Here is a 19,564-nt window from a genome sequence, read left to right on the forward strand (position 1 = left end):
TCTTCTAGATGATGGCTAGTGCAACATTCCTGTTGCAGCTACAGAACTATCCTAAGGATACAATAAACGATGAAATGATTGATTTATTACAACCATACTTTCGTATGGAAGACTATAATATGGATATGGCACGTAGGGTTTGTGGTGATGTTGCTGGTCTATTGTCTTGGACAAAGGCAATGGGTTTCTTTCATAGTGTCAACAAAGAAGTGCTGCCATTGAAAGCCAATTTGACAATGCAGGAAGCTAGATTGAAGGTACGTGTATAATATATCGGAGTGTGTGCGTGTATCCGTAGTGTCAATAGGAATAATTAAAACTGGAACAATGCAAATGGGATAAGATGTTATGACAATGATTGGATTAGGATTGTAGAGCGTGTCATTTTGAAAGACATATTGACGTTTTTAAGAAACTGAAGGAGGAAACTGTAAAATAAAAGGTCCTTAGAGTAAATTTAAATATTTTTGTTGGATAAAACATCGGTAATCTGGTGATGATTTTGAGATTAGGTGTTTTAAGAGATTTATAAACAAAAGCTAAGCACTAAGTGTGATAAGGTCCTTAATACTTTTATATACACCTTCAGACTAGACTATAGACTAGACTATAGACTAGACTAGACTAGACTATAGACTAGACTATAGACTAGACTATAGACTAGACTATAGACTAGACTATAGACTAGACTATAGACTAGACTATAGACTAGACTATAGACTAGACTATAGACTAGACTATAGACTAGACTAATAGACTAGACTATAGACTAGACTATAGACTAGACTATAGACTAGACTATAGACTATAGACTAGACTATAGACTAGACTATAGACTAGACTATAGACTAGACTATAGACTAGACTATAGACTAGACTATAGACTAGGCTATAGACTAGACTATAGACTAGACTATAGACTAGACTATAGACTAGGCTATAGACTAGACTATAGACTAGACTATAGACTAGACTATAGACTAGACTATAGACTAGACTATAGACTAGACTATAGACTAGACTATAGACTAGACTATAGACTAGACTATAGATTAGACTATAGATTAGACTATAGACTAGACTATAGACTAGACTATAGACTAGACTATAGACTAGACTATAGACTAGATTATAGATTAGAATATAGACTAGACTATAGACTAGACTATAGACTAGACTATAGACTAGACTATAGACTATACTATAGGCTAGACTATAGACTAGACTAGACTAGACTAGACTATACTAGACTATACTATAGACTAGACTATAGACTAGACTATAGACTAGACTATAGACTAGACTAGACTATAGACTAGACTATAGACTACACTAGACTATAGACTAGACTAGACTATAGACTAGACTTTAGACTAGACTATAGACTAGACTTTAGACTAGACTAAATTGTAAATATTTTTAAACGCCACAATTACACACTATTTTTCTCCTTTCCATTAGCTCGCTATGGACGATCTTGCTGGTGCCGAAGATCAACTACGAGAACGTGAAGAAGCCCTTCAGGCGGTTAAAAATCAATATGACAAAGCAGTGGGTGAAAAACAGCGATTAACCGATGCGGCCAATGCCTGTCTTCGTAAAATGACTGCTGCTACAGCTCTCATAAATGGTCTGTCGGATGAAAAAGTTAGATGGACTAATCAAAGTAAAGAGTTTAAAATACAATTGGGCAAACTAGTGGGAGATGTACTATTAGCCACAGGTTTTCTCTCCTATTGTGGTCCCTATAATCAAGAGTTTCGTGCAAACTTAATAAGAACTTGGATGGGTATACTGAAACAGAAAGCTATACCCTTCACCACGGGTCTAAATATTATAAATATGTTGGTGGACTCTTCTATGGTTTCCGAATGGACTTTACAGGGTCTGCCCAATGATGAATTGTCTGTACAAAATGCTTTAATAGCCACCAAGTCCAGTAGCTATCCTCTGCTAATAGATCCTCAAACACAAGGCAAACTATGGATTAAATCCAAAGAAGAGCAAAATGAATTACAAATCACTTCGCTTAATCATAAATATTTTAGAACGCACTTAGAAGATGCTCTTTCCTTGGGTAGACCTTTGTTGATCGAAGATGTGGGAGTGGAATTGGATCCAGTTATAGATAATGTTTTGGAAAAGAATTTCATTAAATCGGGCAGTATCGAAAAGGTGTTGGTGGGTGATAAAGAATGTGATGTAATGCCGGGTTTTATGTTGTACATCACCACCAAACTACCCAATCCACCTTTTAGTCCGGAGGTAAGCGCCAAGACTTCTATTATAGATTTTACTGTAACCATGAGAGGTTTAGAAGACCAACTGCTGGGCAGAGTTATACTAATGGAGAAGTCAGATTTAGAAGCTGAGAGAGTGGCTCTCTTTGAAACGGTTATGCAAAATCAAAGGAATATGAAAGAACTAGAGGCTAATTTACTATATCGTTTAAGTTCCTCCCAGGGTTCCTTGGTTGACGATGAAGCTCTCATAGAGGTATTGAGAGTAACAAAAACTACCGCTGAAGAGGTAAATGAAAAACTTAAAATAGCCGAGGTAACCGAACGTAAAATTATGAAAGCTAGAGAAGAATTTAGAGCTGTAGCAGCCCGTGGATCTATACTCTATTTCCTGATTGTGGAAATGAGCAATGTTAATGTCATGTACCAGAATTCTTTAAAGCAATTTCTGGTCATTTTCAATAATTCCATCACTAAATCAACCAAATCAAATGTCACCGAAGAACGCATTAATATTATTTTACGCTACTTAACTTACGAAGTCTATAAGTTCACCAACCGTAGTCTGTACGAGCGTCACAAACAACTGTTCACTTTGATGTTGGCCATTAAAATCGACTATCACAAGGGAAATATTAGTCATGAGGAATTCATGGCTTTCATTAAGGGTGGTGCATCATTGGATTTGAATGCTGTACAACCAAAACCATTCCGTTGGATTTTAGACATCACTTGGTTGAATTTAGTCGAAATAAGTAAATTGGAAACGTTTGTTAATGTTTTGGAATTGGTAAGTTTTGTTATGTATTGGCATGTGGGTTTATGAAATTTGCATACTTTTTACTACAGTTTTTGTGTATTAACATGAGTAATGAAGAATTTATATTACTCATACGTATGTTGTACATTAGAATTTTCTATGAATAAATGATTAAGCTCAAAACATTTCATCAGAGTATAGTGTATTATGGAAAACATAAACATAGCGAGTAGGACTATTGAAATGCAATTAGTTGGTTTTTGAAATTTTCTATATATGGATATTTCAGTTGTGAAATGGGTTATCTCCGTAAATGTTTTTAGAACATGTTTAAAGACATATGCATTTGATCACCCAGTATTTGGTATAATATGTTAGACAAATCTTTAACTTACTTTAAAAATTGGAGATAACTGGTTTACCAAAATATTTTATATTCTGAAATTATTTAATTTCTAACCAATTGGAAAATTTTTTCGAAAATTTTGTTTCGTCTAAAATGACCTTGAATTTTATTACTATAAAAATGTTGAAAAGATTCTTAAACCTATTATTTAACTGTGGTCATATCATAAATTGACCAATCACTATTTGCAGATTGCACAATTTATTATGTTCAATAAGTGTAGTTATGTCAATTTTTGTGGTTTTTAAATTTATCAAAAATATCGATTATGAAATGAAAATATTTTTTGTTAGTTGTGCCACCCACATTTAAACTATTTTGCATAAAATAAAATATTTATGTTATATAAATATATTTTTAATATTTTCAACTGAAATTTGTTTTGGTAAAATTACAGTTATTTGTTAGTATTTATTAAAAAAAAACCAACCCAATTGTACCCACATATATGTATATGTAAATAGGTGTCTTTATGTTATTGTGTAGATATACCAATAAATTTAAATATAAATTTGTATTTCAAAAACAAGCTCAATATACTTAAAATCAACTAATAATGATAGAAATAATTTTAGGCTACGCGGCTCAAAATGAATCGATTAGAAATACTTATGCTTTTAACTCTTTCTATCCAAATGAAGTTCGCAAAATAAAATGCCACCCAAAGTTATTTGTTCTAGTCCATAATATACATTGTCTGAAAAATTGACATTAGACTAGGTCAAACTATTGATTAATAGATAGACTAGACTTTTCACTATACTTACTGTACACTTTACATTCGAATGTTCCATAAACTAAACTTTTTATTATACCCACCATCAAAAAAGATGGGGAGTAAATTGTTTTTGTCATTCCGTTTGTAACACATCGAAATATTTATCTAAGACCCATAAAAGTATATATATTCTGGATCCTTATTAAATTCTAAGACGATCTAGCCATGTCCGTCCGTCTGTCCGTCTGTTGAAAACACGATAGAGTCCAAATGGAAGTAGCTAGCTGAAATTTTGCATAAACATTTTATATAAATGCAGTTTGATTGGTATTGAAAATGGGCAATATAGGTCCACGATTTCGCCTAGCCCCCATATAAGGTCCCCCTAAGAAATTGGCTTTAAAGCTCATAACTGACTAAAAGAAACAGCTATGGCGATGAAATTCGACATAAACGTATTTTATAGGAAGCTTAACATCTTTGTAAAATTTTATAAGGATCGGTCCATAAACCACCCTAGCCTCCATATAAGGTCCCCTTTAGAAAATGACTTTAACGCTCATAACTGTCTAAAAGAAGCATTTAGAACGGTGAAATTCGACATGAACATATTCTATAGAAGCCTAAATCCCTCTGTAAAATTTTATAAGGATCGGTCCATAATTGACCCTACCGCCCCTATAAGGTCCCCTTCAGAAAATTACTTTAACGCTTATAACTGCCTTAAAAAAGGAGCGATGAAATTCTACATGAACATATTTTATATTAACCTTAATATCATTGTAAAATTTTATAAGGATCGATTCATAATTGACCCTATCCCCCATATAAAGTCTCCTTCAGAAAATGACTTTAACGCTCATAACTGCCTTAAAGAGGCATCTATAGCGATGAAATTCGACATGAACATATTTTATAGAAACCTTAATATCATTGTAAAATTTTATAAGGATCGGTTCATAATTGACCCTATCCCCCATATAAGGTCCCCTTCAGAAAATGACTTTAACGCTCATAACTGCCGTAAAGAAGCATCTATAGCGATGAAATTCGACATGAACTTATTTTATAGGAACCTTAATATCATTGTAAAATTTTATAAGGATAGGTCCATAATTGACCCTACCCCCATATAAGGACCCCTTCAGTAAATGGCTTTAACGCTCATTACTAGCCTAAACTGAAATCTAGAAAATTTTACCAGGATCGGTCCATAGTTGACCAAACCTCCCCCCAAACAAGGTCCTTCTCAGAAAAATACTTTTACACTTTCTACTACCTTGTACAGCGACAAAATTCGACAAAAATTTCTCTACCAAATTTTAGGAGGATCAGTCTATAATTGATCCTACCGATATACATATGTATGATGGTAAAATTATACATAGATGTAATAAATGAGAAAATTGTTTTGATAATAACAAAAGCATCGATTCTTAAATTGTGAAAGTTTATTTATAAGACACCATTCCTTTTCGGCAATGATTTGATGGTGGGTATACAAGATTCGGCACAGGCGAATATAACACTCTTACTTGTTAGTTTTTAGATACAACTTTCGACTGGTCAATAGGCTTGATTTTAAATTAGTTATATACTTGACTTTCGACTAACCTACAGACAGTCTATAGTAGGTTTCTATAGTTGAAGTTAAAAGTCGACTTTTTGCATTTTATGAAAAGTCGATTTTCGACTTTTTTCATTTAATTAAAAGTCGGCTTTTAAACTTTTAGTATTTTATAAATAGTCGACTTTTCGACTTTTTTCGACTCCTCGACTTTTTCCGACTATTTTTTTTTTTGACTTTTTCCGACTATTATAGAGTTTTTGACTTTTTTTAAATTTTCGAGTATTTTTTAATTTTTTCTACTATTTTCGAGTTTTCGACTTTTTCCGACTTTTTTCGACATGTTCCGACTTTTTGACTTTCTTCGACTTTTTACCACTTTTCGACTTTTTTCCATTTTTCGACTTTCTTGACTTTTATTTACAAAGTCGACTTTTCGTCGATTGTTCGAAAGTTGATTTAGAGAACCCTAGTCTATAGACCTCGTCTTTCGATTAGTCTGTCGACTTGACTTTCGACTATTCTACATACTTGACATTATTTAAATAGACTTTCGACTTGTTAATAGACTTGACATTAGCCTAGTCCATAGACATGATTTTCGTCTAGTCTACACATTTGACTAGCCTATAGAGTAGATTTTCAAATAGTCTATTGACTTGACTTTTGGCTAGTCCATAGAATAGGGTTTGACATGTTTATTCAATAGGCTTTCGATTATTCTATGTAATAGATTTTAGACTAGCGTATAGAATAGACTTTCGACTAGTTTATAAAATAGACTTCTGAATAGCCTGTAAACTAGACTTTCGACTAGTCTTGACATTCGACACTTAACTTTCTATACACTTGACTTTCGATTAGTCTATGTATATATACTTGATTTTCCACTTGTCTATAGACAAGTATTGCCACTAGTCTATAGACTATACTTGAGACTTTACTTTGTTAATTCTTGAAAAGTCGAAGAAGTAATCCATAGACTAGACGAAAGTCTAGCCTATAGTCTAGTCGAAAAACTTTGTGTTGTAGACTTTTAACTAGTCTATATACAAAAATTCCATCAGTCTAGTGACTTAACTTTGGACTAGTCTAAAGACTATACTTTCAACTAATCAATATAATAGACTTTAAACTAGCCTTAGACTAGACCTTCCCGAAATCTAATTTTAGATTCTTAGGATCGGTTCATGTTTGACCCTAGCCCACATATATGTATATGTAGTATCTTTCAGAAAATAAGTTTTTCAGTAAATAACGAAAAATTTAATTTGAAGCTTTATATTTAAAAATAAATCACATTTTAGATATAATCCGTACCTATAACAGGTGTAGGTTATCCTATGGTCGGCCATGCCCGACATTCTTACTTGGTTTTTAAATAATTTGTTTTTACATTTGAACAGATTGAACTTAATGAACGTGAATGGCGCACTTGGTATGAATCGGAAAAGCCTGAAAATGAGGAAATACCCTGTGGCTATCAAACATCATTAGATGGTTTTCGTAAATTACTGCTAATACGATCATGGTGCCCGGATCGTACAATTTCACAAGCTAAGAAATATATAGAAGGTAAACTATTCAAAAAATCGTTTAAAATAAACTGTGAAAAAAAATAATTTGAAATTTTTTCTAGAATCACTGGGACCAGAATATAGTGAAATGCAAATTTTAGATTTAGAACTCACATGGTCCGAGTCTGAACCTAGAACACCCTTTGTATGTTTACTCTCAATTGGCTCGGATCCTACAACACAAATAGCTGCTTTAGCCAAACAAAAAGGAATACGTATGTTGTGATATTTTTAAGATGAAATTAACAGAAAAGAAAACTTATTTTGCATAATTATTTTGCATACTCCCTAAATAGCACTCAAATCTGTCTCTATGGGTCAGGGACAAGAATTTCATGCACGTAAAATGATTATGGAATCAATGGCGAACGGTGGTTGGGTTTTACTACAAAACGTACACTTATCTTTGCCATTTTGCACAGAAGTAATTGATATGTTGGTAGAAACGGAACATATTGATAATACATTTCGTATGTGGGTGACTACCGAACCTCATTCCGACTTTCCTATTGGTCTACTGCAAATGGCAATTAAATTTACTAACGAACCTCCTCAAGGTATACGTGCCAGTTTAAAGCGAAGTTATCAAGTATGAATATTGTTGCACTTATACTACTTTATGATTATGTGATTAATTTTTAAAATTTCCTTATACAGGCTTTCACACAAGATTTCTTGGATTATACGGCAGCACCTCAATGGCCCACTCTACTGTATACTGTGGCATTTCTTCATACCATTGTGCAAGAAAGACGTAAATTTGGACCTTTGGGCTGGAATGTACCATATGAATTTAATGCTGCCGACTTTGCAGCCAGTGTACAGTTCGTACAGAATCATTTGGATGAAATGGATCCGAAGAAAGGTGTCTCTTGGCAAACACTTGTCTATATGATTGGTGAGGTACAGTACGGTGGTCGAGTAACGGATGATTTCGATAAACGTCTGTTGACAACCTTCACAGCAGTATGGTTTTGTGAAGGTCTGCTGAGTCCATCGTTTGAATTTTATAAGGGTTACAAAGTGCCCAATACGAAAAATTTGCAAACTTTTATTGATTACATTAATAATTTACCGGCTTACGATACACCTGAAGTATTTGGTTTACATTCGAATGCTGACATCACGTATCAAATTAATTCTGCCAAAGGTGAGTGTGTAGATTGCAGATATATAAATACATATGTATGTGGATACTTTGTGTTGTATGTATAAATACATACATAAATATGTTATTCATTTATATTTTGTAAAAGAACTTGATTAAGAAGGTGTGTTGTATGTAGATTTTGTTATTATGTACTTTCCAAAGGATGAACCGTAAAAATCAATAATTTGTGTTGTGACACTTTTTTTGTCTGTATTCCAGTTAAGTTTATGTATGTGTAATTGATATTGAAGTATGTATGTTTCTTTCTTTCTGGTTTGGTAGTTTAATTTCATATGAATATTTTTGTTTTGTTTACACAGAGTGTAAAGTTTATTGACATTTAAGGTACATATTCGTATTGTAAAATATAAGTGTTTGCATATGACGGGGTTTGGCCTTAGGGACTGACTATAAATAAACTTTGAGAAGATTAATTTTGACATTATAAGAATTCTCATATTTGTCGAAAAGGAATGTTTTGCACATACAAAAAACAAGTAAACAAATTTGTTAAAGTTTGTAAGGAATTTACGTGTTAAAATGTTGTAATAAGTATAAGTAATCACAACATTCTCAGAGATTAAGTTAGATATGGTTTTTGAAACTTTGCTACCTTTATCGTTTAGTTTTTGTCACATAAACACTAACTAATACTTACGAGGATTAGCCTGGAGTAATGTGAAAGATGATGAGAAAAATAAATTAAATTTTATTTTAAAAGTGAACAGTTTGTTGCTTTTTATAAGAAATAAAAATTTTTTAAATTAATATTTCCAGTATTACATATGTCCGTCCATCTTTCTGTCATGTTAATAGCTGATTGGTCCCAGATGGGGGTAGCTATAGAATTGAACTTTTCACAAACATTTTTTTGTTGATAAGACTTTTTGTAATGGGCAATGTCTGCCCACGATCTAAACCTACACACCCTAAAAATATCCTCCCGGAGTACTGTAGTAATTGTGTACTTTTTTTGAAAAGTGTAGTATTGACGCTAGTGAATAGATCAGCTGATGAACTAACTAGTCTATAGTCTAGACATTACATTGGTCAATTAACTAGTAAATAGACTACCTAATAGACCAGTTTATAGGTTAGTATATATATTAGTTAATAAATAGACGTCTAACCAACAGACTATTCAATAGACCAGTCAATACACTAGTCAATGAACATATATATAGACTAGTGTATAAATTAGTAAAATGACTAGTCATAAAACTAGTATATTGTTAAGTCCATGAACTAGTGTTTTTACTAGTCCATAGACTAACCAATAACACATAATACCCAAAAATTATAAAAAAATCCCCAAAATTATTATTTCTTGTATTTTGATTTATTGAGACCACTAGCTATACCCAATATAAATAAAAACTCCACTTTACGAATTCTAGCTCTAACATTTTCCGAGATATACGAATTTAATGAGTGTCAGAGTTCTTCGTGCAGAATTTAAGATTCTAGCTCTAATAGCTTTCCAGATATATGAATTTTTGTACTTAATTCATATGGGAGGTGACAGGCCCCCCTAATAAACGTCCGCCCATTTTTCTTCAAAATGTTCAAATAGCTGTTAAAATTCTTCGTAAAAAATTTAAAGATTCTAGCTCCATTAGTTTCCTAAATAAACGAATTTTCTAATTTAATTTATATGGGAGGTACCACGCCCCTAAAATCTACTCCGCCAATTTATTACCCAAATGTTTACATGGATGTCACAGTAGTTCGTGCAAAATTTTAGCTCTAATAATTTTTCAAATGTACGCATTTTTGGAATCAATCCGTATGAGAGGTGCTAAGACCCCCTTATGAAAGTCCGCCCATTTTTCTCCTAAATATTCTCATGTATGCTAGAGGCCTTCGTGCAAAATTTTTAGACTTTATCTGCAATAGTTTTCCAGATAAACGAATTTTAGTATTTAATTCATATGGGATGTGCCACGCCCATTTTTGGTAATAAACATTCATGTTGATACTAAAGTGTCTCCGAAAAAAATGACTCTAGCTGTTATATTTTCTCAGATATACTAATTTAAGATTTTCTTTATATGGTAGGTGCCACGCCCACTATAGCTAGGCTGCCCATTTTGTCCTCATGTAACCCTTGCAGAGTCTGAGATATGCGACATTTAATACTGATTTTGTGTGTGGGCGTGGCACATCGCCTTCTTAAAATTTTGAAGTAAAAAGTACGACCCATTGTCTAATAGAATGCAAATGGGTGTGTCAATTGAGTTCTGTTCCGTTTTTGACGGCTATAAGTGGTGTAAGTAAATAGAACAAGTGAAATAAATTATGTCTTAAATTCTACTTCCTGACAAAAAATAAACTTTTCCTAAACAGCAAACCTTTTAATATCTTAAGAAAATGTAACATTTTGAAATCACTAATTGGCTTTACTCATGATATTCTCATGATATGATTTGGCCATACATTAATTAAGTTCCAAGTAGAATTTGGTTAAATAATAATTAAGACATAAATGGAACTGAATGGAAAATCTATGACAAGGTCAATTAAAAGCATATTAAATATGTCTATTAATACATACACACAGACATACAAAATTATATTAGTGAATAGCACTGATAGTCTGTCTATCTACTAAAGCAGAAATAAATTAACAAAATCAATATACCAGACTAATTGAATTCATCTGTCTATATGTAGTACTATGTATAAATGTACATATGTATGTGGATGTACGCAACAATTTGTATATTTTAATGGTCTTATGTATCCTCAGGAATATTGGATACAATACTCAGTGTACAGCCTAAGGAAGGTGGCGGTGGAGGTGGTGAAACTAGAGAAAGTATTGTCTATCAACTGGCTGATGATATGTTAAGGAAACTACCACCACAATATAATGCATATGAAGTGCGTGAGAATCTAATACGAATGGGTATACTGTTACCAATGAATATATTTCTAAGGTAAATATTATAGCAGAAAGTATTTAATGTCTAAAGTATGGAATTTAATGATGCTATCTAGTATGATGTGCATGTTTTCATTCGACACCATTATCATTATAATAATTATTAGAGTAATTAGTATTCCCTTGAGGCAAATTAATAATTGAGTGTCATGCAAATTATGCATTAATGCTAGAATATTTCACATAATTTTGTATTTTTATTAACGAATGTGTTAATTTGATACGATTTTTTATTTATATTTACTTTTCATTTTTTTATTATTAATCCATTTTGTAGACAAGAAATTGATCGCATGCAAAAGGTAATAAAAAGAGTGTACAATTGTTTGTGTGATCTGAAATTGGCAATTGATGGCACGATTGTAATGAGTCCTGCATTAAAAGAATCTTTAGATGCCATGTATGATGCTCGTATACCAGAATCATGGATGAAGGTATGTCAATTGTATATTCATAATTTGTTTTTATTTATACACATACATATTTACAAATAAGAAAATGGAAGAATATTTGTACTTATATCATTTTAAGAGTGATGTTTCTGTGATATTTGGTAGGGAGTTGTTAATAAATAAAGTCGTTGAAAAGTTTACAGTAGTTTCAAAGAACTTAAAATGGAATGATAAGAAAAAATATGTAAAGACATTTTGATATATCTCTACAATAAGTGTCATAGTTATATATATGGCTATATATGTATGCATATTAATACCAGTGTAACTTTTAGAAGAGATAGATGAATAGATAGATAGATAGATAGATAGGTAGATAGATAGATAGATAGATAGATAGATAGATAGATAGATAGATAGATAGATAGATAGATAGATAGATAGATAGATAGATAGACAGATAGATAGATAGATAGATAGATAGATAGATAGATAGATAGATAGATAGATAGATAGATAGATAGATAGATAGATAGATAGATAGATAGATAGATAGATAGATAGATAGGATAGATAGATAGATAGATAGATAGATAGATAGATAGATAGATAGATAGATAGATAGATAGATAGATAGATAGATAGATAGATAGATAGATAGATAGATAGATAGATAGATAGATAGATAGATAGATAGATAGATAGATAGATAGATAGATAGATAGATAGATAGATAGATAGATAGATAGATAGATAGATAGATAGATAGATAGATAGATAGATAGATAGATAGATAGATAGATAGATAGATAGATAGATAGATAGATAGATAGATAGATAGATAGATAGATATAGATATAGATAAATCTTAGAATAGAAAACAAAATTTTCTTAGAACTGAACAAATGTTATTCTTACATTACTGCGTACCACTTGATATGTAATAAAGAGATAATTATTATGTTTAAAATTCTATAATTTTGTCTAGTCCTCCATTTCTCATTCCCTTAAGCAGTATGAAGATACTATGTTGTAATTGTTGTATAGTCATGTATATGTGAAGTAGTAGTGATGTTTTCCAGATTATAGTCATATGATTTACATAAAATTATATACGATTATAATCTTAATTTTACATACCAACATATGTGGATTGTCAGTTTTTTCACGACTATAGCTGTGCAGATGTAGTTCTTTTGTATTGTAAAAAAAATAAATAAATACATGCACTTTATACACCTGTCTGTTTGCTGCAAAGAGATAAAAAATAATTCTTAGGTATTGAATAATGATATTCAACACATTTGCAAAATAAAATATAAAACACTCACATACATATTTTATATGCCAATTTTTATAATAGTGGGAATATATTTAAAGGAGTGATTTATTTAAGAATAAAATATACATATAAAATTTACAATGGCTATAGTACAGCAGAGCAATAGAAAATGGAATATTAGTTCTTTCTGTTGATATTTTCATTTAGAAAAAGTGGGCGTGGCATTAATCAAATGAACTTTAGATTTAGACATTTAACTTTTGTTAATTATTATGTATATTTTTGCTCAATTCAAAATATGATTTTAATCCTTTAAATTAAATACGCCATTGTATTTGAATATTACGCTTGGAATGCAGATTTTATAAATATAATTTTTTACATATTTATTGTTATTTCCAATACATCTGCAAATAGAGAATAAATTTCCTGTCATTTTTCAGTTTATTTTTTTTTCGTTATGGTTTGTTGCATAGTATGTTTTGGTAAAAGTTTTTATTCAAACGAAAATGCGGGTTTTGTGTATTTTGGATTTCAAATTTATACCAATAAGCAATGACATTTGATAACGTATAACAAAAAATTCAATTTATGCATATAATTACATGCTTATTGTTGTCGTTGTGTGTTATTGTTGTAAAGTTTTATCACAGATTATGTAAAAATTATTTGGTATTAAATAAAATAATATGTAGTAGCTTTCAATGTCAAATACGTGTGTCTATTTTGTTAATAATTCTCGAAAATTTATAATTGCAAAATTATAAAATCATTGTTTTAGAATTGCATAGTTATGATGCATATTGGTTAGTTAGAGTTTTAGATTTTATGAATAGTAGACTAGTACGTAAGGAAAAGTATTTTTAGTCAGACAAGCCCAATAATGAGTGGATTTAAAATAGTTTTTTGCAGAGTGGTCCTATGTATTAACTTTTATAGACAGACAGACAGATAGACAGACAGATAGACAGACAGATAGACAGACAGATAGACAGACAGATAGACAGACAGATAGACAGGCAGATAGACAGACAGATAGACAGGCAGATAGACAGACAGATAGACAGACAGACAGATAGACAGACAGATAGACAGACAGATAGACAGACAGATAGACAGACAGACAGATAGACAGACAGATAGACAGACAGATAGGCAGACAGATAGACAGACAGATAGACAGACAGATAGACAGACAGATAGACAGACAGATAGACAGACAGATAACAGACAGACAGATAGACAGACAGATAGACAGACAGATAGACAGACAGATAGACAGACAGATAGACAGACAGATAGACAGACAGATAGACAGACAGATAGACAGACAGATAGACAGACAGATAGACAGACAGATAGACAGACAGATAGACAGACAGATAGACAGACAGATAGACAGACAGATAGACAGACAGATAGACAGACAGATAGACAGACAGATAGACAGACAGATAGACAGACAGATAGACAGACAGATAGACAGACAGATAGACAGACAGATAGACAGACAGATAGACAGACAGATAGACAGACAGATAGACAGACAGATAGACAGACAGATAGACAGACAGATAGACAGACAGATAGACAGACAGATAGACAGACAGATAGACAGACAGATAGACAGACAGATAGACAGACAGATAGACAGACGGACGGACGGATGTTCATCGCAAAATCATATTCCCAAAATGATGGATGATGTTATTGTTAGAAATTTATTCGTGTTAAAAATTATACTTTTTCGATTCACCCTACTGTTTAATATGAATTTTATAAGAATAGTACTTATGTGGTTTATTTCAAATAATTTTATATAATTTCTATGCGTTTAATAGTTGAACTACGTTTTGTTTTAATAAATTGTTTGGAAACAATTGATGCTGTCAACGCAATTAATTTAATTATTTCGTTTATTATACAACTATATAGATTAGAGGAATTTTTGAACCAAAGTTTTAAATTGTTGAAAGATTTATAGTGGAGAAGGTATTATGCATTAGTGTTGATAACAGTATTAGCAATAGGTAAATTTGTATGGGGGATAGGGTCAAATGAGATCCGATCATTACAATAATCAGCAATATCATTAAGACTTATATAATACTAAGTTTTGTCGAAGTGATACAAGAACATTTAACGTATTTATGAGCTCAAAATCCCAAATCGGGGGATACGGTTGTATGGGACGTAAACGAAATAATGGACCGATTTTAACCATTTTCAATAGGCTTGGGTCAAAAGAAGAGTATGTTTCAAATTTCATCAAATTATCTTGAAAATTGCTACTTGTAGAGTGCGCAAAAGGTTTACATGGACAAACAGACGGACAGACAGACAGACAGACAGACAGACAGACTGACTGACAGACAGACAGACAGACAGACAGACAGACATACGGACGGACGGACATAGCTAAATCGATTCAGAAAGTGATTCTGAGATTAGTATACTTTTAGGTGGGTGTAGGACCTTTATTTTTGGGTGTTACAAACATCAGCACAAACGCATAATACCCTTCCCATTATAGTAGTGTAGGGTATACAAATTACTTAAATACAAGAATCAACTATGTATTAATTTAAACAAAAGTCGAAATATCAGAACAAAGCTTCATTTGTACGTGTTATGTTTCATTTTAGATTTACACTTCTTTGTCTTTATATTCATACCAATAATATATTGATTTTTTTTGTCACACAACAATACAGCTTTAATAAAAATGTTTTCAATATAACAATATATGTGGTATAAAAAAAAACAACCTAAAACAAATTCATTGTTATCATACTTTTGATTAATGAATATTTTAAAGCCTATAGGTTACACACAAAACATTTGTATGTATTTATTACACAACAAACAATGGTCGTCACAGACGTATGGGAACCTGTTGATATACTTTTTAACAAGTATCCTCATACCGCAAGTAATGTTGTCAAGAAATGTTGCTAAATATAATGTTAACATGTTGCCCTATTATAGTATGTATACCTGGTATAGAGTAGGGGAAAGTAGACTCATGAAATAGGTTTGAAACAAAGTACAAGGAATATACATATAAACATGAAATGGAAATTATTGGAAATATTTTTCTTATACTTTGTACATGAAGTCAAGTTTTTTGGGGTACAAATGATAGATGAAGAGCAGGCAGTTTTAAATAAATATTATTTTAAAGAAATCAATAAGATTATAGTTAATACAAAATGACTTTAAGATTATGTATAGAAATAAATTTGTTATTTAAAGCATGATTTTCATAATATATTTGTTCTTAATAACAGATGAGAGTGCTAAAAACGGCTGTTATTATTCTCAAATATTATTTATTAAAAAGAAAACTAATTCAAACGTTGAATTGTGTCTTTCTATATCCCACAGAAGTATACTATAGGATTGTTTTCTGAGTCGATTTATTTATGTCCGTCCGTCTGTTTGCTTGTCTGTCTGTCCGTCCATGCTACCTTTTGAAGATATTTGAATGAAATTTGGTATATTATGTTCTTTGTAGTAACGACAAGATCAGAAAATTATTAAAATCGGTCCATTATTTCATGTATCCCCATTTTCATTACATTTATAAATTTGTTATCATAAATTTCTTCAGTTTTGTTACTATTTTGTATATAAGAGAATGTAATATAATTTTGTATAGTCCTTTTAGATTTCATTAGCAAATTCCCACTATATTAAAAATTTAGCAAAACGTTTAAATATTGTCTTTAAAACATCTCTATGTAATTATCCAAATTTTAAATTTCATTTGATGAATCAAAAAATGAACAAGATTACGCATAAATAATAGAGATTAAATTTTTGGACGACCCAAATCAATAACGAGAAAAGCCCACACAATGCAAAAAAATCAGCATAAAAATAACAACAATTTAAATTTTTAGAATATTTAAACGTTTGAGGAATAACACAAAATCAAAGAAAACATTTTTGATTTTTTTTATTAAGGAAAAAAAGGGAACAAAAAGCTTTAGGCTACAAAGAGCCTAAGAAAATAGGAAAAAAAAAATCAAAGCATTTTAGTTTCAATACAAAAAAAGGATATTTTTGGCTTTTAGTGTGCCTATATCTTTCATTCGTAAACGGCAAAAAAAGGTGTTGTATACGTGTAAAATAGACAAAGCAAAATAAAATGGCGATGAAAAAAAGGCTTAAAATCCATTTTGTCATAGTAAAAAAACTTTTTTTTGCTTCTTTTAACTGGTACAATAAATATTTTCCTTAAGCTAAATTTATTTAGCACAAAATTGTATTTTCTTTTTTCAGGGAATTTTAATATAACTGAGATGTAAGGGTTAAATAACAACAGAAATATAAAGTTAACAGGAAATGTACATTTTTATTAAACGCTTATATTGCTTTATAGATCTTTAATGGTTTAATGTGGCCAGGAAGCTTGTTAAAGTTTTTTATTAGAAATAAATGGATAAATTAAAATTAATTGTCGAATAGTATTTGACTTAATTTTTATGTATGTAAGTTTATATTTAATCAATCAATATTGCTCATACGTATTCAATATTTTATTAATTTTAATCTAAACTAAAATCAGCTTCATGGTAAAATTTAATTTTCAACATTTACGATACTTTTGTGAATTTCTTTAATTTGGTGCGTATGTGTAATATTGAATTGATTGTAATTAAATATTACGTATACGTAAAACAAAATAGAACATAACTAGAATTGAACTAGAACAGAACTAGAATTGAACTAGAACTGAACTAGAACTAGAACTGAACTAGAACTAGAACTGAACTAGAACTGAACTAGAACTGAACTAGAACTGAACTAGAACTGAACTAGAACTGAACTAGAACTGAACTAGAACTGAACTAGAACTGAACTAGAACTGAACTAGAACTGAACTAGAACTGAACTAGAACTGAACTAGAACTGAACTAGAACTGAACTAGAACTGAACTAGAACTGAACTAGAACTGAACTAGAACTGAACTAGAACTGAACTAGAACTGAACTAGAACTGAACTAGAACTGAACTAGAACTGAACTAGAACTGAACTAGAACTGAACTAGAACTGAACTAGAACTGAACTAGAACTGAACTAGAACTGAACTAGAACTGAACTAGAACTGAACTAGAACTGAACTAGAACTGAACTAGAACTGAACTAGAACTGAACTAGAACTGAACTAGAACTGAACTAGAACTGAACTAGAACTGAACTAGAACTGAACTAGAACTGAACTAGAACTGAACTAGAACTGAACTAGAACTGAACTAGAACTGAACTAGAACTGAACTAGAACTGAACTAGAACTGAACTAGAACTGAACTAGAACTAAACTAGATTAGTTTATGGTTCCACTACCTGCGGATCAACAATTTCTTCTCTAATATCAATTTTTATTTCTTTATCTTCTTTATGTAATCGGCTGATCTCGCAGATATATAGTCTCCTATAAAACTTGGTACCTAGTGACGAAAGTACCCTATTATAAGTTCCAATGGCGTTGCACATGGAGCATTTCTTAGGTTCATTTTTAAATGCTCCTTATCTATGCCTAAGTCAAATTTTATGCTGACCTAATTAGCCGTTTAGAAATGCCTGATTTATTTAAAAAAATCCATTCTACACAATCGTTTCTTATTTGCGTAGTTGTTAGAATAGTGATTTCTATGAAATGCAATCTTAAAAAATTCATAATTATGCAATTTTAAAGAATTTTGTAAAAGATATAACACTACATTTCCTACTTTAAAATTCTTCAAAGAAATAACTATGTAGAAGTAAATAGTGTAAAATGTACGTTTGGCTTATTAATAATACTCCACTGATTATGTCATTTACAGATATCATGGGAGTCAACAACACTGGGATTCTGGTATACGGAACTATTAGAACGCAATGCACAATTTCGTACTTGGATTTCAACTGACCGGCCAAAAGTAAGTTGCATATTTAAAGAGAACAAATAAAAATAAAAATCTTAATAAAAAGAACTTGTTGTTGAACTGAAAATTTCATAAGAAAAACTAAAAAAGAGCACTGCAACCACAAAAGTCTTAATTACTTAGTGTTCATCATGTTTGCGGTTCCTCTTTTTCGGTACATTTTCTTCTCTGCTGGCATATTTCATTTCAGTTGTAAAAAGAAAATCTAGAAATGAGAAATATCGTTTATTTGATATCTTTAATCTTTGTTACTTTAGCTGTTTCGCAGATTTAATTACATTTCATATTTTTTTCTATATTTATTTTAAAGGTATTTTGGATGACAGGATTCTTTAATCCTCAAGGTTTTTTAACTGCCATGCGTCAGGTATGTCATATTTTTTTTAAATATTTTTAAATTGAGTCCATTCCTGGTAGATAAATTACATAATCATTTATGTTAATGATATTATTTTTTATAATGTTGTATTTGCGGTTTTGGAATTTTTAGCTCAATCATTTTGATTTTATTTGCTGCAAATGAAAAGTCTTTAAAATCTCATTAAAATGACATGCAGTTTGTTTATGACATACATACGTTATGCTTTAAT

At 31.0% G+C, this 19,564-nt stretch overlaps 1 protein-coding gene across 1 annotated transcript in view; it reads left to right on the forward strand.

The window, feature by feature from the left end:
- LOC119608503 (dynein heavy chain 5, axonemal-like) overlaps positions 1–19,341 on the forward strand; it is a gene marked incomplete at its 3' end in the record, with an annotated part of 62,496 nt that extends 43,155 nt beyond the window's left edge. The window contains 10 exon segments of the mRNA XM_037962950.1: positions 9–257; positions 1,462–3,030; positions 7,098–7,266; positions 7,331–7,483; positions 7,565–7,857; positions 7,926–8,418; positions 11,168–11,357; positions 11,640–11,796; positions 18,873–18,968; positions 19,285–19,341. Coding sequence (XP_037818878.1) covers positions 9–257; positions 1,462–3,030; positions 7,098–7,266; positions 7,331–7,483; positions 7,565–7,857; positions 7,926–8,418; positions 11,168–11,357; positions 11,640–11,796; positions 18,873–18,968; positions 19,285–19,341 — 3,426 coding nt within the window.
- Between the last annotated feature and the right edge of the window lie 223 nt (positions 19,342–19,564).

This window comes from Lucilia sericata, unplaced genomic scaffold, assembly GCF_015586225.1.
Source record: "Lucilia sericata isolate MDLA Ls3-8-SP2 unplaced genomic scaffold, ASM1558622v1 Contig000843F_arrow, whole genome shotgun sequence".
Taxonomy (NCBI): Eukaryota; Metazoa; Arthropoda; class Insecta; order Diptera; family Calliphoridae; genus Lucilia; species Lucilia sericata.